The sequence below is a fragment of the Poecilia latipinna genome, unplaced genomic scaffold, assembly GCF_001443285.1.
Source record: "Poecilia latipinna isolate Pla-1442-1.1 unplaced genomic scaffold, P_latipinna-1.0 Scaffold1668, whole genome shotgun sequence".
Lineage (NCBI taxonomy): Eukaryota > Metazoa > Chordata > Actinopteri > Cyprinodontiformes > Poeciliidae > Poecilia > Poecilia latipinna.
In genome coordinates, this window is record NW_015114284.1 from 17,253 (window position 1) to 34,939 (window position 17,687).

At 40.8% G+C, this 17,687-nt stretch overlaps 2 protein-coding genes and 1 long non-coding RNA gene across 3 annotated transcripts in view; all 3 read left to right on the forward strand.

Annotated features, from left to right (window-relative positions):
• Positions 1–863: 863 nt before the first annotated feature.
• Positions 864–17,687, forward strand: part of LOC106964400 (uncharacterized) — a 27,119-nt gene continuing 10,295 nt past the window's right edge. Inside the window, exon 1 of the long non-coding RNA XR_001428413.1 lies at positions 864–902. This is a non-coding gene — a long non-coding RNA (uncharacterized LOC106964400). The remainder of the gene's footprint in view (positions 903–17,687) is intronic.
• Positions 3,593–12,373, forward strand: lpar4 (lysophosphatidic acid receptor 4). The gene is made up of 3 exons (XM_015059920.1): positions 3,593–3,873; positions 8,532–9,292; positions 10,881–12,373. The coding sequence occupies exons 2-3, from the start codon at positions 8,717–8,719 to the stop codon at positions 11,361–11,363; spliced, it is 1,059 nt and encodes a 352-aa protein (XP_014915406.1). The 5' UTR covers positions 3,593–3,873; positions 8,532–8,716; the 3' UTR covers positions 11,364–12,373.
• The window catches only part of p2ry10 (P2Y receptor family member 10), a 13,919-nt gene continuing 10,001 nt past the window's right edge, over positions 13,770–17,687 (forward strand). The window contains exon 1 of the mRNA XM_015059919.1: positions 13,770–14,665. The gene's annotated coding sequence lies outside the window, so the exon portion shown is untranslated. The remainder of the gene's footprint in view (positions 14,666–17,687) is intronic.

Below are 17,687 nucleotides of genomic sequence, written 5' to 3' on the forward strand. Positions count from 1 at the left end.
ATAAGAAATGTTTCACACCAGCTTTGCAGGCTTTCAGTCAAGCAGACGGGCCCCTGATCCAAACTGACCCCTCCATATTGGAAAACGCTTTAAACGGCTGCATAGACTAAACAAAGCCAGAATTTCTCTGCTCACTCCTAAAAAACCAAAGTGTTCTTAAAAAGTATTTCCTGCATCGTAGCCCATTAAAGACAAGAGCTGTCTGTCGGTCCAAGACTGAACGCTGCGTACACATTCGACCAGGAATTTAAAGAATGGACTTTGTTTTATGGTTTGCTTATAAATAGGGTTGTCTTCAGTTTCTCCAAAAGCAATCCCTTCAGTGAGGAGATAGGGACCTTTTGTCTGGAAACATTACTTGGGATATGTTACTCTGATTTATTATGTGCCTTCCTTCACATATTGGTCTGTTAAGAAATGTTCACATGTGACCAGTCTGAGGTTAACGTTTATTAAAAATAGGCAATTTAAAGGGGCAGTATTACATAAAATCATCTTTTTGTTTAGCTTTATATCATATTATAATGTTATTCCTTCATCAAAAACATACCTGGAGGGTTGCCTTGACTCTTTCATTCATGTTTGAGAAATCCTTTAATCTCCATGACAACCATTCAGCTGTGCAAAACGCCTGGTTGGACCTAGCTCCGCTTTTGAGGTGCAGCTACTCCTCAGAACTGCAGTTTCCAAGTTTCTGCCTCACAGAGCGGGCCTCCCCCACTCAGCTCCTTCAGATTAGCCAGCAGCAATCAGCAAACACCTGAGCTGAGCTTTTTATGCAAGCTACTTCTCAGTGCGACGCTGATAAAAACGTTGTTAAAGGGTTAACAGAGGTGCCATGTTGTGATGACTTCCTGTAGGCGGAGTTTCAGAAAGAGCAGAGGCTTCTTAAAGAGACAGAGGTCCAATTACACAGTAAAATTTCTTTTAAGTAATATTTGACATATACAGCACTTTTACAACAGCTAAAGGTAACATAGTTACTTGATTGTGCTTAAAAACATGGCCGAGAAAACACAATACTGCCCCTTTAAAACTCAGTCACTTTCCTAAAATTATTTTTAAAAAGGCTGATATTTAGGGAACAATGTAGTCTGTAAGTGCTCTGTTTTGATTGTTTCTTTAAGGATCCAGAAGGGAAGAATAAATAAAAAAGAATTATATAATTACCTCCATAGGATTGCCACGGCACAGCAGCCTCCATATATGTCATTTATCCCCATTTATAAACATTTATATCTTGAAAGCAACATAAGAACTTGTAAGAATGAGAAAATGCGACCTTAATAAAAGAAACATAACCCATCATGATGCAATGGAACACAGCTCCACACCATTCATCCCAATAAACACTAACTATTCAAAACACCATGCAGTGATGCAACAGGGAGTGATGTTTTACATTTAAGCCTTACATTCAAGCCCCACACAGCTCCTATCTTTCAGTGCACTGACATACCCGTCAGAAGAGGAAGCAGTGTAACGATAGTTTTAGGTGTAGCGCACATCAAGCACAGCAAAACCTAAACCTATGGAGGAATTATGTTAATCTGTTTTCATCACAGTGTGTGACTCATGCATTCACAAACACATGTTCCTGAACACCAGTAATTAAGGAGGCTTGAAGGCTTGTGCTGGTGTGTGTTGGGCCGTGTGTGTCCAGTAATGTGCGTCTGACTTCAGTAGTGAGCAGGATGTCCTGTCCTCCCTGCTGCTATTGTGAAGTGGTCAGCCTGCCAGACGGCCACAAAGACCACTTCCCCTCTGTCAAGAGCCTCTCTATTTGTATGTTGCTCACACACACACGCACACATGTTTGCGTGGCTATCTTTGTGGGGACTTTTCATTGACTTCCGTTCATTTCTACAGCCTAAACCTTACCCTTATCCTAACCCTAACCAAAACTCAATTCACACCTTAGTCCTAAATCTGACCCCTGACCCAAAAACAGCGCTTCCCCTTGTGGGACTGGGTTTCGGTTCCACAAGGAGCAGTAGGTCCCCACAACTTAGTGTTAGGAAAATGGTCCCCACAAGGTATTACAAGCAAACGTGAGCACACACACACACACACACACACACACACACACACACACACACACGGTCATAGCCCAATGCCATCCTGAAAACAATGGGAACCTGTCCAACACCGCCCTGCCACCTGGTTAAAAATAACTCTTTTGGTGGCCTCAGACATTATGACTGTGTTGTAACAATGGTGTGGCATCACTTTGATCAACCGAAAAAGCAAGATATTGTTATCCTGAGATATCACGCACCCAGCTAATAGTTTCTTTTGTTGTTGCGGTTCTGCGCAATGCTGGGAGACGTAAATTTATTTTAAGCCTTTATTCTGTTTTCTTTGTCTGTAACCTTTTGGTCTGTGGGGACGTTTTAAAGAGAGTCAGTTTCAGAGATTATGTCATAACCTAGACAAACACATCACGTCTCTAAATAAATCTAATGATATTTTCAGGCTGGTACAGCGCTAATGCAAATTATTCTAGTACAGCCTAAAGAACCTCTGTCCTGATGGACATATTAAAGATGTAAAAATGCATAATGTTACAGTAATTTTGCCAACTTACAAATTAGATGTGAGAGTGCCTTCCATACAAAAAAGTCTGTGGTAGCTCCTCTGAGCATACAATGTAAAAGTTTGGAATATGAAAGTAATTTTAATGCAGAGCAGCTGGATGCAAAGACAGTAACAGAAAATGTTTAATTTGATCAGTTCTAACCTGGAACTGTTTCACCGCACATATTGATAGCCTTTAGATACAACACTGCATTACTTTTTCAAGCGTAATGAATCTACAGATTAGATTACATTTTTTATAGTGTCTCCCAAGCCTTACCACAACAGAAACAACAAACTGTTTTGTTTTCAAATGAGAGCAACCAGCGTTGCATATTTCATAGATCTGCAAAATTTTAATCTGTAAAGTTAGAAAATACCAAGCGCCGTCTCTTCAAACTGTCTGTCAGATTTTAGCTCAGGAACTTATCCAAAACTTTTATTTTCCTTTCATGAATCTATTCTTTTGTTGACTTGGATGTATACCTTTATATCAAAAAGTAAAAACCCTCTAAACTCCCAGCATTCCTGAGGACACATTGAGGTTTTATGCCCAAACTGACTGGGTGTAAAACATATTCACAATTTAATTCATATTGACAAAAACTTAAGCTTCATCTAGAGAAAAACTGCCCACATAATGATGCTGCCACCACCATGCGTGGTGCGTTTTGGAATCATACCCCAAAAGCTCAAGTTTGGTTTCATCAGTGGATTGTACGTGAGAAATGCTGAATTATATGTTTAACACACATATATGTTACATATATGAGATGATCATTAATGGGAAGTTTAATGTTGATATTTTGAGAGCTAATGAAAGTGCAAGCACAGATAGACGATTAATCGGAGGCCCTCGTCCTTTTCTCTTTCTCCACTGTTAACGACTCCCCTCCTCCTCGAGGTGATATTGTCTCGCTTCCTGTGGCCGAGCGAGCCGTCTGTGTCCATGTACGCTCGCGCACAGGCTCTCGCGCGCGCAGCAGTTCGGGGCGGCGGGCTGTGATGCGGTCCGGACGGACGGAGCAAGTCGTCAGGATTAATGGAGGGACTCACACCCGCGGGATTTGTTACAAGCTTATAAGCTGCTCTTTTCACGCCGGGGAGCCAGCATTCAGCCTCGGAGCGGAGCGGGGAAACTTCGAGCGAGTTGTTTTGGGGAGTTTTGTTCCAGTGTGGAGAAAAAAATAATAAAAAAAAATAAACGGGGATCCGGACCTTTGACAGCTGCACCGCCGCCAGGCTGGAAACCCTCGGTGACCGGGAGGTGAGCTGTCACCGTCCGCTCAGCTGCCGGTGAGTGTCCACCACTTTGTCTGTAGACAGTGACATTTTTTCTCTACTCCTGGGGGAAAAAATGCTTCAAATTCATCTGCAACATAACACAGAAAGAAACTGGCCCCCACCTTGGTGAATGAAATATGGCTTAGCTACTTGCCAACATAGCGGTCTATAAACAGAAAACTCTTTTAGTTGGAAAGTTAACACAGAGCAAACAAACCAAAACAATATTCAGGATAAGACTTTGGATAAATCTTGTTTCAACAACAGCAAGAACATAATTGACGTTTTTGTTAAAGTTTTTCATGTAGGCCTACTTTTGGTCAAGGTATTATGTCCCCGTACGCCAAAGTTTTTAACTAATGCGCCAACATATACTCAAAAAAATTATACATAATTTACCAAATTGCAGAAAACCACAAATTACTGAAAGCTTATTTTCTTCACTTCACATACAATTATTTTTATTTTACCAGATTGCTGTGTATAAATGTATTAACAACCTCCTAAGTCACACTTGTTAATAGGGATGAGTTTGCATGATAAATATTTGTTAAAACTGTAATGACTTAAAAGTAGTGTTTGTTTTGCCAGCACATTGTGAAGAAGTTTTTCATTCTACTAAAATATAATTTAGTTTACCGAAATTAATGTAAATATTATGTCATTGAGGAATATACACTGTCAGCTTTATTTATAATTGTTTTGTAATTTAGCATGTACCTGCCATATTAAGTATACTGGACCACAGTTTCTATCCTCAAAGCACATGACTTTCTCCTTGTTCCATACTTCTCTTTCTACCGGAGAAGAAAAACCTCAATGGCTGCTTTCCCAACTCGCCCAACCTTTCCACTAAAGTTAGGCCTTACTAAATTTTGTTTCCCTTCAACATTTTTGTATTGTTGTTCTAAAACAATGAAATGTTGCAAGAGTTTATGTGAACTTTTACAATGTTCAATGTAGAAAAGATTACGAGGGTAAACTTTTAAGTTTCAACTAAATTTAGCAAAATTACAAATCTCCATATAACCAACAGATTGGTTGTAGAGCTGTAGGTAGAAGCTAATATTTAGAATGACCTGAAATAGTGAGTTCTATCTTAAAAAAAGGGCCAGATATCCAGAATATAATAGCCTGGTAAAAACCAGCCCCTTGTTCTACGCTTCGCTTCGTCTGGAGGGTCTGGACTCTCGGCTATTGAGAAACGATTGCTTCCTGGAGGCATGGACTCTGTTAAAGTTTGAAAATTTTCCTAATCGCTAACCTTTGCCCGTGACGTATGTGAAGCTCAAGTTTGACACTATGAAGCTAACCAGAAATTGCTAGCAGTAAACAACCGTCCTCTACTGCCAAGAGAGAAGTGCCGATCCGAACAAGATGGCTGTTCATGTTGATTCAATATTTGGAAGCCTGAACAACACGAACTGAACAGCATTATTCACTTCCTTCGCTGCCATTGCTAAAACAAATTCTAAAACCGCACAGAAAATCAACGTCGTTGTTCACAACTTATCCTACTTGCTCATTGGTCTACTCAGAAATCTACTGGAGAAATCCGAGCCAATGGGAGAAAGCCCAGTCTCAATTAAAGGAGATTATAATCGAGAGGGGTTGCATAGAAAGGCTAAGATTATAATCCCTTTCAAACCAAACAGGTGCCATTGATACGCACATCATTTCACATATTTGTTCGTGAATCCTTTTCATCTTCATTAAAACGTCACTATGAACCGTTAGGAAGCCCTCAGAGGTATTTCTCGGTGCGACACGAGCCTGAACAGAATCCTCTGTGACCCCAAGATGTCAAGACTTTTTTTAAGTTGTTTTCCCCCGGTCTTCACCTCCCCGTCCCCCTTTTCTGTCCTTTGCTCGTGAGAGAAAGGAACAGCTGGATGTGAGCTGGGCCCGAACTTAATCTCTCCGTATCAGCGGGTCCCAGAGGCCTGTTTCTGCCTCTGCTGTGTCCGGCCGTGGGGGTAAACCCTCGTAACTGTGCAGCTGTCCGCAACCCGCCGCATAAGGTGCACTCATTCACTCTCTCAGGACCGAAATCCCTCGGCAAGACCCTTTTCTTTTTTCTTTTTTTTTTTGTTTTGTAATCCACTACTCGCATAGCTTGGCTCCTGAGCTGAAGGTCCTTCTCACCTTCAGACAAACGGAGCCCGTCTAAAGAGTCGTGCAGAAAGTCACGGTTGGCTCGCCCGGGGGTCCGGCGGCTCAGTCCCCCCCCCGGCACACAGAGACCCGTTTAAGGACTGGCGCATGTGAGTGTTTGCCTGCTTGTGTGCTCACATGTTGAGGCTTTTGCATATGTAAATGTGTGTGTTTGCTGCAGATGGGTACAGTGAGGCCTTTGTGAGGGTCGACAGGAGACTTTTGGGGGCGGTGTGTGAAAATGCAGTCTAGATGTCAGGGTGCATCTGGCACAGGATGAGGTCTTCAGGCTAACGCGGCGCATTAAAGCAGATCAGGCTGAACCAGCTGGGTCTTTACAGGAGAGCCTGCTTACCTCTGTTTTATAACGCAATAAGTCCAGTTTAACTTGCTACAATGACCGGGGCTGCCACTAACGATTATATTATTGATTATTCTGATGATTAATTGGATAAAAAAAACCTTTTCATTTAACAACTTAAACCTTTTCTTATAATATGCAAAAGGTAAATAAACAAATACATTCCCGTTCTTAACTAAACATTTTATTGCTTAAAATGCAACAACATAGCATTCCTCTAGTGAATTTGAATGAGTGAAGCTAAAACTACGCCACTTGAAAAGTTTACATGTTACACAAAGATATTTTTTTTTATCTTAAATGCAAAATTATATTTTTTTTGTACAGATTAGGCTAATTACTGCCCTGAATCTGTTTGAGTCTGTATGCTAGACTTACAGAATCAAACATTGGAGAAGCAACGTTTAGTTTTATCAGAACAATAACCCAGAGGAACCCCTACCAGTTTATAAATTAGACTGCTTATTCTTAAACATGGGGAACCAATATGTAGTTCAATACTTTTGTGTTACCTTTGTTCTTCCTTTGCTCTTTACTTTGGTTTGTTGTTTTGTTGTATTTCCTTCTAATTCATGTAAAGCACTTTGATTTACGTTGTTGCTGAAAATGTGCTATATACAAGATATATATAAGATTACCTTATCTTACCTTACCTATACTCCAGGCCATAAAAGGAAATCTTGTAGTAGTAGTTTAGTAGTTTAGACTTGTATCTACTTGAGGTTGGTTGGCCTTTGTGGGAAAAAAAAAATCTATGTACATTACATTTTTGTCCATACTCGGGGTAAAGTTCTGCATCGGTCCAGAGTTTGAGTAAAAATATACCAAATAGCAGATGTTGTTGTCATCTGATTTCATCCACCTGTTCCCAGCCTCAGCAGATATTAAACAGCTGTTTCCACATGATGTGTGACTAACAAACCCAAACCTTGTGTGTCAAACATTTTATTTTAAGACTCAGACAGAGAGAAATCAGCTCCACAGCATACGATAGATATTATAAAGTTTACCACTTGGGTGGGATGCATTACTTTAGCTGTTGATGCCAAGTGGACATCCAGATTTTCCATCATCAAATATGAGAGTTACTTTGATATGTTTGGAGCTCTACAGTCTCAAAACAGTCCTACAGTCCACCACTTCCCCTGAATTACAAATTCAAATATTTCAGTAAGTAAACAAACAAAATAACTGGATTTTGCACAGCCGTTCCCTCCAAACGGACCTGGAATCTGCTCACAGACTCTTCTGTGCACCTGAATGCTGATTTTTAAACGCGTGGAAGCGGAGGAAGGTCAAAGACAGCTTCCTCTTGGCCACATCAATTTATGTAACCCACAGAACAGTCAAGCCACAGCCACAAACACTCAGCTGAAAAGACAAAGGCTGTGATTCCACAAGTCTGTGAATCACAGCAGATCCTTTTCCATCCTGGTTTTCATGCTGCGGTCTGTGAGCCCTTGATGTTTATGTCCTGCGAACATAAACATAACTGCAGCAAAAAATGCTATCAGGTGTTTTTGGTCTAGTGCAAATATCTTAATACACTTGAAATAAGACGAAACTAACAAATAACTTTTCAGCCTCTTCTAAGTGAATAATACTGATTTAAAAGTACTATTTCCACCGGGGTATTTTTTTAATTATACAAAGACATTTTTTCCATAAGTGAAATAATGTGCCAGTGGAACTAATACTTTTTTAAGTCAAAGAACTATTGACTTAAAACAATCTCCTGTATCTTGCTGAAAAGTTAGTTTTGTTTTAATTTCAAGTGTACTAAGATATTTGCACTAGAAACTAGGCTAAAAATACTTGGTGTTTTTTTTATATATTTTTTTATTAACTCGTAATTTGAATCAGGAATGTTTGCATGGTGGGAGCCAGAAATTAAAAACATACTGTTGTCGAATTATTGATGCTAAAAATCCGCATGGATTTACTGAATTAAACATTTAAAACACAAGGTTAAGTAAATGTTAAAGGGTACTCTGCAGTGCTGATGATCGGCGTTCTGAAGCCCTGCATTGTTCTTTTTTCTAATATTTAGTTTGTTCCCTGTTTTTCATCTCTGTGCACATTCATGGTTTGCTTTCTGGGGAACGGCTTTTATAGTCTGGAAGTTCCTGAGTGCCGTTTCCTTTTCTCTCCGCAGGAGGACCAGCGGTCCGAGCAGCCGTGCATCCTGACTGAGTCCGGCTCTGGGGGTCCATGATGACTTGGAGTTGGCTTCAGCAGACGGTCCCCTGCTGACACCCGGATTTCCGCCCCTTTCCTGAAGATCTATTTCTATCTTTTTCAGTTTTTTTTTACACTGAAGACTTTGTCTCTTCTGTCATCATGGCCAGCCTTGTGATTAACGAAACTGGAGTGGAGGATTGTGGGATTGACGACTCCTTCAAGTACAACTTGTACTCCACGGTTTACAGCGTGGTCTTCGTTTCGGGCCTGATGACCAACTGCGCCGCCCTCTTCGTCTTCTGCTTCCGGATGAAGATACGCAACGAGACCACAATGTTCATGACCAACTTAGCGTTTTCAGACTTGGTCTTCGTCTTCACTCTGCCGTTCAAGGTCTTCTACAATGTCAACCGCAACTGGCCCTTCGGAGACGGGCTCTGCAAGGTGTCAGGGACGGCCTTCATCACCAACATCTATGGCAGCATGCTCTTCCTCACCTGCATCAGCGTGGACCGCTTCCTGGCGATAGTCTACCCGTTTCGATCGCGCTCCATCCGCACGAGGAGGAACGCGGCGCTGGTGTGCGCCGCCGTGTGGCTCACCATCGTGGGCGGAGGAATATCAGTGACCTTCTTCTCCACCATCAACAGCAGACACAGAGCCACCACATGCTTTGAAGGATTTTCCAAGAACACCTGGAAGACCTACCTCTCCAAAATCACCATCTTCATAGAGGTGAGCTGAGCTACCTTCAGCCAGATGTACATGAACACGTTCGCTACCGGAACGGCGTTCAGTAAGGAGGTTCTGCTTTAAATACTTTCACGCATTTGTCAAGTTGCAGCCCGAAGCTTTGTATTTTATTGGGATTCAAGACGATAGACCAAAGCAAAATGGTGCACTACTTTGAGCTGAAGGAAAGTGATACACATTCACTTTAAAGATTTTTAATAAATAAACATGTAAAACCTGTGTTGACAACTTCAGCCTCTAGATGTACAAAGTTGATGGAGAGATTCCCCCCCAACACTTTCAGCTGCATTAAAATGTAGTTCAGTAAAGTATTGCCTCAGGGGAGCTGTGTTTGAGTATATGCAACACTTTTCACATTTTATTTGTAAGTTATTGGATCAAAACCAGGCATCATTATGATTCCACTTCAAAATTACAAACTACTTCAACCTTTACAATCCAAAGAGCCATTTAGGCCCTCAGTCCAGCCAAATAAAGTTTGTTTAGATCCGCAAATGTTAAATGACCTTTTGAAAAAAGTACTATTGATCATTTTTGAGGAATACAGTACCTACAATAGGTGATGTGTTGTCATTTTCAAAGAACCACAGATTTATTGCTATTTTTAGGTGTTAAGGTAAAGGTTTAAAGGGTGAAATTTTTTGCAAAAAGAGGATGGCTACATTTTCTGCTATGGGATGTTAATATTTGTGGAAAATTGAATAAAAAAAGCATCTAGTTTTCAATATAATGACAAGAAAAATGAGTAAATAAATATTATTTGTAATTTTAGTGTAATTCAGTTGTGGAAACTTGCTTTAGTGATCTTATCTACTTAAAAACTCTAGTCAAAGCTTTTGGAAGCCATTGTGGGAGCTCCGATGAGCCACTCGTGGCTTTGGGGCCGCAGGTTGAAGACCCCTGATTTAACATGACAGCATGTGGAAAACATGTAAGAGTATCAACAGCAGCAATATATGTCACAATAGACACATTACCAAAATCAATAGATAATATGTCTGATAAAATATTGAATAATTTCACTGAACTCCAATCCAGAACCGCACAGGATTCTGGGGGATGTAGGCAGAGGAAAGAGCTAGGTTGGTGGCATAAACTAACTCACTCACTTTTTGGTGAGTTAGTTGCTCACTAACTTACCTAGTAGGTTGCTAGGTAACCAACCTACAAAATAACAGTGTAGCTTGAAAACTGTGGATAAAAGAGGAAAGGAAAGGTCATTTCGGATGTTTAAAACAAAAAAATGAATCAATAATTATTGATATCGACTGATAGAAAAACCGTGTACTGTCCTAAAATAATGAAAATAAAAAAAATAGAAAAATGAAATAATAATGAAGTAATTTTTTGCTGAAAGTAATTTTGGCAACAAAAAAAATCACGACCTCTTTCTTGCCTAAAGATGATTTAGGCAAAAAGAAAAAAAAAAAATCAATTTGGCAAAAAATGGTTCAGGCCATTATTTCACCAAGGTGATGATATTGTGATATGTTTGTTTTTCATATGGTCCAGCTGTATGAGTCATTTTGAAAAGCACTGCTCGTCCTTTAACTCTCCTTTACTTCCTCAGATTGTGGGTTTTCTCTTCCCCCTCCTGGCCAACCTGGTGTGCTCCTCCCTGGTTCTCCGGACGCTGCGCCGCCCGGTCAGCGCCGGCCACGGCTGCGACAGCAAGAAGCGAGTCCTGCGGATGATCGTGGTCCACCTCACCATTTTCATCATTTGCTTCGTCCCGTACAACTTCCTGCTCTTCCTGTACGCCCTGGTGCGGACCCAGGCCCTGGCGAACTGCGCCGTGGAGCGGTTCGCGCGGACCCTGTACCCCATCACCCTGTGTCTGGCCAGCCTCAACTGCTGCCTGGACCCCGTGGTTTACTACTTCACCTCAGAGAGCTTCAAGAAGAGCCTGACCATTGGTGGCAAGGGGTCCGGCTCGCGGCCCGAGAGCATCCCGCGCAGCGACAACGAGGCCCAGGACACGGCCGTCCCCAGAGACACTAAGTCAGTGTCCAGCAACGGGAAAGTTGCCACGATATCCGACAGCCAGCTATGACTCGGCGCCGTCAGGGGTGAAAACGGGTCGTGGCGGGTTCTGGAGGAACCCTGAACTTGGACAACAATCACTTGTTTAATTGTGGAAGTGGAAAACAAATAGCTCAGCAGATTAGCTCAGACCAGAGGTAAGTCCTGAGGTATGGCCTGGGCTTTGTGGATTAATCCAGCACTGGAGAACAGAGGAATGTATCTGTGTTTGTTATAACACACACACACACACACACACACACACACACACACACACACACACACACACACACACACACACACACACACCCGGGGCAGAGGGGTGGCAGATCCATGTTGGGGCCGCCGTGACAGAGACAAGGAGCCTCTCAAAGAGACTCACGGACACTCACACTGACACTGAGCTGTCCATAAGATGGAGATTCTCATTCACTCTGTTGATATGGGCTGTTTAGCGCTTTTGTAACAAAATCTTTATTTTTAGAAAGTTTGAGCTCCAGCAGTGCGTTATATCATCAATGTAGTGACACTGATCAGTACGGCGGGAGGTTAGGGCCGCGCTCAGAAACCAAAAACAAATTTAAAGTAATAAAATTACGAGAATACAAGATCAAACTCATAGTATTAACAAGATAAAATCATAACTTAGGAGAAGAAAGTTGTATGAGAATAATGCTGAAATAATACTAGAATAAATAACTGAGAAGAAAATTGTCATATTTTTGAGAATAAAGACATAATGTTGACTATATTATCAAATCATGACTATTTTCAATAAAGGAGGGCAGTATTATTGTTTAGAATAAAATCAAGATTTTGTTACTTTATTCTTGTGTCTTTATTCTCAAAATATTTCAACTGTATTCTCGTATTATTTTGACTTTATCCTCGTGATGTCGTGACTTTATTTTCGTCATTTTATTAAATTTTTTTCTTAGCATGGCTCTGTCGCTCCGTCGTAGTTCAGTGTGGTCAGATCTGGTGTTATTATATAAAGCAGTATTATGTTGACCTGCTGAATTAAATGTGTGTCATGTTGAAGTTTCGTTTAATTTAGTGTCTTTTTGATTTCTTTTTTTTTTTCATTTTGCTTTTATTTATTGTTCCTTTTCCAGCTCCGTACCGGTTAGTCAAGCCTCCTCTGAACTCGACTGTAAGGTTTCACTCCCGGAGGAGTTTTTTCCACTCTGGCTCACCAAGTGGCCCTGACTCGTTTGAGGACTTGGGCCTGTGTGCCGTGTCGCAGGCCAAGCGCTTATTATGACTTGAGCAATGGTCCATTGTTTGCCTCTGAATGAGGGCTCTCTGCCCTAATCTGGCATTAGACTGCAGATCTGCTCAAAGTCTCTTACACACAACAAATATGCTCACATTCCTCAGTACGGATGAACACTCCTGCCTGTTTACCTCACAAACCGTAGCACTAAACAGTGCTGAATCAGCAGATTCAGAGAAAGAAAATGTGAATTCATTCATTTGTAGTTTTCTACAAATGAATCGTGCAACCTTTTATTCTGGATTGCCACCGGGCCGTAGAACCTGATCACAGAGGAAATATAAACAGTTTTATTTACATAGCCAACAAACCTCTTTGGATCTCAGATTTCTAATCATTTTATAAGTTGACCAGGAAGATCAGCGAACACAACAGACCAGATCAGGGATAAATGGACTCAATTTACTCAGGCGCTCAATAAAAAGTGGTAATAAAAAACAACATTTGTTGAGAGGAAAACCATAAACACTCTCATTAGCAGTTTGTAATAAGCCATATAGACCGAGAAACCATGTGGAAGGAAGCTCTCTGGTCAATGAAGCTTATCGCAAAAACTTCTTATGAAAAAAACTCTTGTTGTTTTTCAATCTCTGTGTTTACATTAAGCCTCCTGTGCTTATTGTTTGTAGAAAACTGTGCAGCTTTTCAAGCATCTAGCAGTCGCACTGATGGCCATCCGTAACCGTGATCTGCCTGTTTAGTCTTTTCAGCAATCCAGAGGCAGAAATTCACACCCTCCACTGTTAATCCTTCAGACACGAATATCTCCTGCAACGGTATGTCGACTGAGTGAGCTAAAAACGATCCATTACCGCTAACAGCAATCTCTGGGCGTGTGCATGCGATGTGACCATTTTATTTTCAACCGCAGAGGCTCATAACAGCGAGCGCTTTGTGGAGCCCGGGGTCAGGGGTGGCATTGAGAGGGGCGACAGACAGGAGGGCAGGAAGAAAGAGGAGTGGGAGCTTTGAAGCCTGCAAGGAAACCTCCTACGAGGCTGATTGTGGAAGCAATCAGCTGCTGGGCCTCCAAGTGTAAAGCAGCAGGATTGAATGTGAACGAAACGGAGCAGCAACTTCACGTTGGGCTAGTGTGACATCTAGTGGCTAAAAGGCAGAATGCAGAGGGCACACTGACTCTTACCTTTAAGAGTATCGGATGTTTGTCTTTCTGAGTTTTTATGGTTCTCGACTTGCACTTGATGACATAAACAATAAGTATCCCGGGTGTTGTACGTTTAAAAAAGCCCCACATGTTCCTGCCACAACCTTTCAGTTTCCCTCTTTGTTTACCTCTGTGTCACCTTACAGCTGGAAAAATAGCAGAATGCTTAAACAGTTTGATTTGTTTTCTGGTTTTTGCTAAACTGTTTTAAAAAAAAGAAGGGGAAGTGGCACTGAAGCAGGGGAAGCTGATTAGCATTTCTGTAACGACTCAATCATCCAAAGTAAACATTTACTCTGCTGTATGCACACATGACACAGGGAGTGAGGCTGCTTTGACACCTGTTGAAGAGAGCTTGAAGACTACAGGAGGAAGAAAATAAAAACGTTCAGCCTGGGCAGCGAGCAGCCTGCCTTTGCTCATTCTTAACCGCACGTGCAATTGATTCTGTGTCAGCCTTTGCTATTTGGTCGGTTGCTAGGCAGTCGGTGACGTACCAAACGGCAGAAAAGCACCACGCCAGACCTTGAAGGGTAAAGCTTCCCCTTCCCCTCATGATCTCTCGCCTCCGAAACCAAGAGTCAGCCCTGCGCCTTCTCGCAGCAGATGCCACCTCTTCCTGCAGCTACGCAGGCAAACCACATCAGTATGCTGGATTTGCTGACTTCACCAGCCAACGGACAAGTCTCTTTGTTTTGTGCAAAAAAAAGTGCACAAGAAAGAGGAAGGAGAGGAAGGGTGTGTGCGCGTGTGTGTGTTTGCTCCTGTGCAGCCGGAGGAGGAGTGTGTTGCTGAAGCAGTTGGAGCATGCGGTTGCCAGCACATGTCTCTGGTTCTGGACTCTTCCTTCAGCGTCCGATGATGAGTTCAGAAGAAGATGCGGCGACACAAGGTAATAACCGACCGTCTTTTCGAACATAGCGTCTGAGAGGAAGTTTGGCTGCTTGTCCTTGTGGTTTGTCACGCTTTGCATTTTTTGATGAGTAGGATTTGTTTGGAATATCTTTGTTATTCTCAGACACGCAAGACGTAAACGACGTCTTGACTGCTGTGTCCTACTGTCTTTGTTTTTATTTGTAATTCTGATCTAAGAAGTTCAAAGATGAAGAAACCAGTTCAGAGATGTTTGCGGACTGAAAGAAAAACCAATAGATGTTGGATAACGAGAGCAACCAAAGACCAAGTCCAGGTTTCCAGCAAAAACGGCCAAAAAGAAAGCAACAAATAACTGTCACAGTTTTTCTCTTCCTCTTGTGGGACCGTTGTAGGAAGGGTGTTGACCAAGTCTTAATGACAGAGGGAAGGCTGATGCTTCTCTGATAAAAAAAAAAAAAACAAGCTTCTAGCATTAGATTTCCTGTTGCAGTCCTTATCGAAGTTTAATCTGCTACCTTCAACGTCAACACTGTTGAGCATGCAAAACAATTAACGATCCTGACAATTTTTAGGCTTTGATTTCACAAGGCTCTTTTGTTTCACACTTTATGCGATATTTATGAGCTGCTTTATAAAAAGGGAATTCAAATGTGCAGAAAGTGCTTACTTAATACTATACCACCCTGTTGTGAAATCTCACGAAGTTCTCTCTGACAGAGAGGAATGCTTCCAGTTGCATGATGACCAGTTTTTTTTTTTTTTTTTTTTTTTTTTTTTATCTAACTCTTCGGTTTATCAGGAAAACCCCTCCTATAAACTATAAGAGCTGCACCTTGGCTGGGATCCGTATCTCCAGAGCCACAGCAGGAGAAAATGAGGCGTTGATAGCGTGACCAGGTTTAGAGAAGCAACATTCAGAGGAACAAAGAAACTTTTAAAAACTAAAATCAAAATCATTGGAAGGTTGTGTGAACCTGGAAAACCTGAAGGTTTGATAAAAACAACAGCAAAACTTCAAAACTACGGGGACTTTACCTGGAGCCATGTGCTTCTGATCGACTGACATTTTCTGCAACATTGTATCACACATTAAATCAACATCCCAATACTGATGTTCAATATTAACACATTAAAATGATGATAATCTTAAAAGCAGTAATTGGATTCTGGATGGAGTCTTGCTGAAACAGACTTGATGGATAACAGAGCCAGAAAGAGACGGCAGCAAAGATGATAAACAGATTGGAGGAAAATGGAAATTTAGCACAATTAAGAATATTTATTGTCGGCCATTTTTAATGCTTCCATACACAAAAAAAGTAAAATAAAATAAAAAACAACACAATGCTGAGAACAAAAACAGCAGCAACAAAGACCGAACCAATACAGAAATAGATAAACAATATTTCAATTTGCTTCACAAAAAAGTAGCACAAACTTATTCGCTTTTTTATTCACACAGCGTCATCAGAATCAAAACAGCAGAATATTTTCTGTGTTTATTTATCTTGAGTTAATTCCAGCTGAGTCTGTGGGCAAACCTGTAAAACATAATACCTAACCATAATACCTTATTGTATTCGTTTAGTAAATTTATTTACTAAACTTATTTACTAAATTTATTAGTAAACTTATTTTTATCCATTTTTTTATTTAATGAGTGAAAAACAGTTTTAACTCCTCACAACAATTATGTCATGATGTGTGGATGAGGTGGTGAGGAGAGACGCAGAGACCCAGGTTGTGATGATGATGATGATGATGATTTAATGATAAATATCCACAGAACAGAACAACAGGGATCACAACGAACACAACGGCACAGAGAAACTGGCTAGTACACACAACACGGATGGGACTAAATACACTGGGAGGGTAATCAAAGAAACGAGACACAGCTGGGATCAATCAACAGGGAAGACAGAGACTCACCTGGGAACAGACTAATAAACACAGAAAAAGCTCAAAATAAATACATAGAAAACAGATCACAACTAATTATTCCACATCTGAACCTCTATAACTTAAATAGTTGTTTTTAACCTTTAGTTAAAAAAAAAATCTTCTCCATTAATTCATAGTTTGTTTTTTAAACCTTTCATGTCCTAAGTTTCAAATCTCCATCTGAATATTTTTGCTTATTTTAATTGTACGCAGCTCTTTAAATGTCCCGAGTAAATATATATTTGCCCATTTATCCTTAACAACTGGAACTTTCAATATTATAGTTATTATTACAATTAAAAGAGCGGCCCTCAGATTAATTTCACTCCCTGCTACAGTGGGGGTTAAATTCTGTAATAACCAGATATTGGCTGGAAAGCGCAACGTCTCCCGTTTCAGAAACTCTTGGAATTTATCAGTTTCGCAAAAGTTTTATCAGTATTTATCAGAATTTATCAGTAGCGCAAAAGTGTGGAGGAATTACGGTACTGTGAATTTGGCCGGATCGTCGGCGCTCCGTTTAATTTCAAACCACTTCACACCTTGGAAGGAGTTTGTTATAGACTTTGTCCATGATGTTGTCACTGCAACATTTTCTCCAACCTGTATTTAAGCAAAATAAATAAAACTCATACAGTTAAAACAGTCAGTCACAAAAACACAGTGCAATGCCAGTACAATTTTCCAGTAATGTCCCCAGTAATTTTTGTGGAGTCAGTGCAAGGCATCTCTTTCAAATACCAGGACATTTTAAGAAAAAGTCTGCTGGACTTTACCTGTAAACTGAGAACAACAATCACCCAAATCAGCAGACACAAAATTAACCTTCTCGCCTCCTCAGTCGTCAGAGCCGAGTGCTATGAAAAGAAAACCTAAAACTGCGGTGAGCTGAAGAGGCAGAGCAGAAACTGAGCAAAGAGAAAATGTCTCCCTCTACCTCTCTGTTTGTGTTTCATCCTGTAAAATCGTACAGGAAAAACTACTGTCTTAATCGCTAAGCAGGTTTTTTTTTTTTTTTTTTTTTTTTTTTAAAAGGTTTGAAGAAAAAGTTAAAAACTTTTATTTTTTTTTTTCCTTTAAAAAAAATAATTTTT

Coding starts and splice junctions, on each gene's coding strand:
- lpar4 (XM_015059920.1), top strand. CDS start 8,717: ATGGCCAGCCTTGTGATTAACGAAACTGGAGTGGAGGATTGTGGGATT. Junction 9,293..10,880: donor AAATCACCATCTTCATAGAG/GTGAGCTGAGCT, acceptor TTACTTCCTCAG/ATTGTGGGTTTTCTCTTCCC.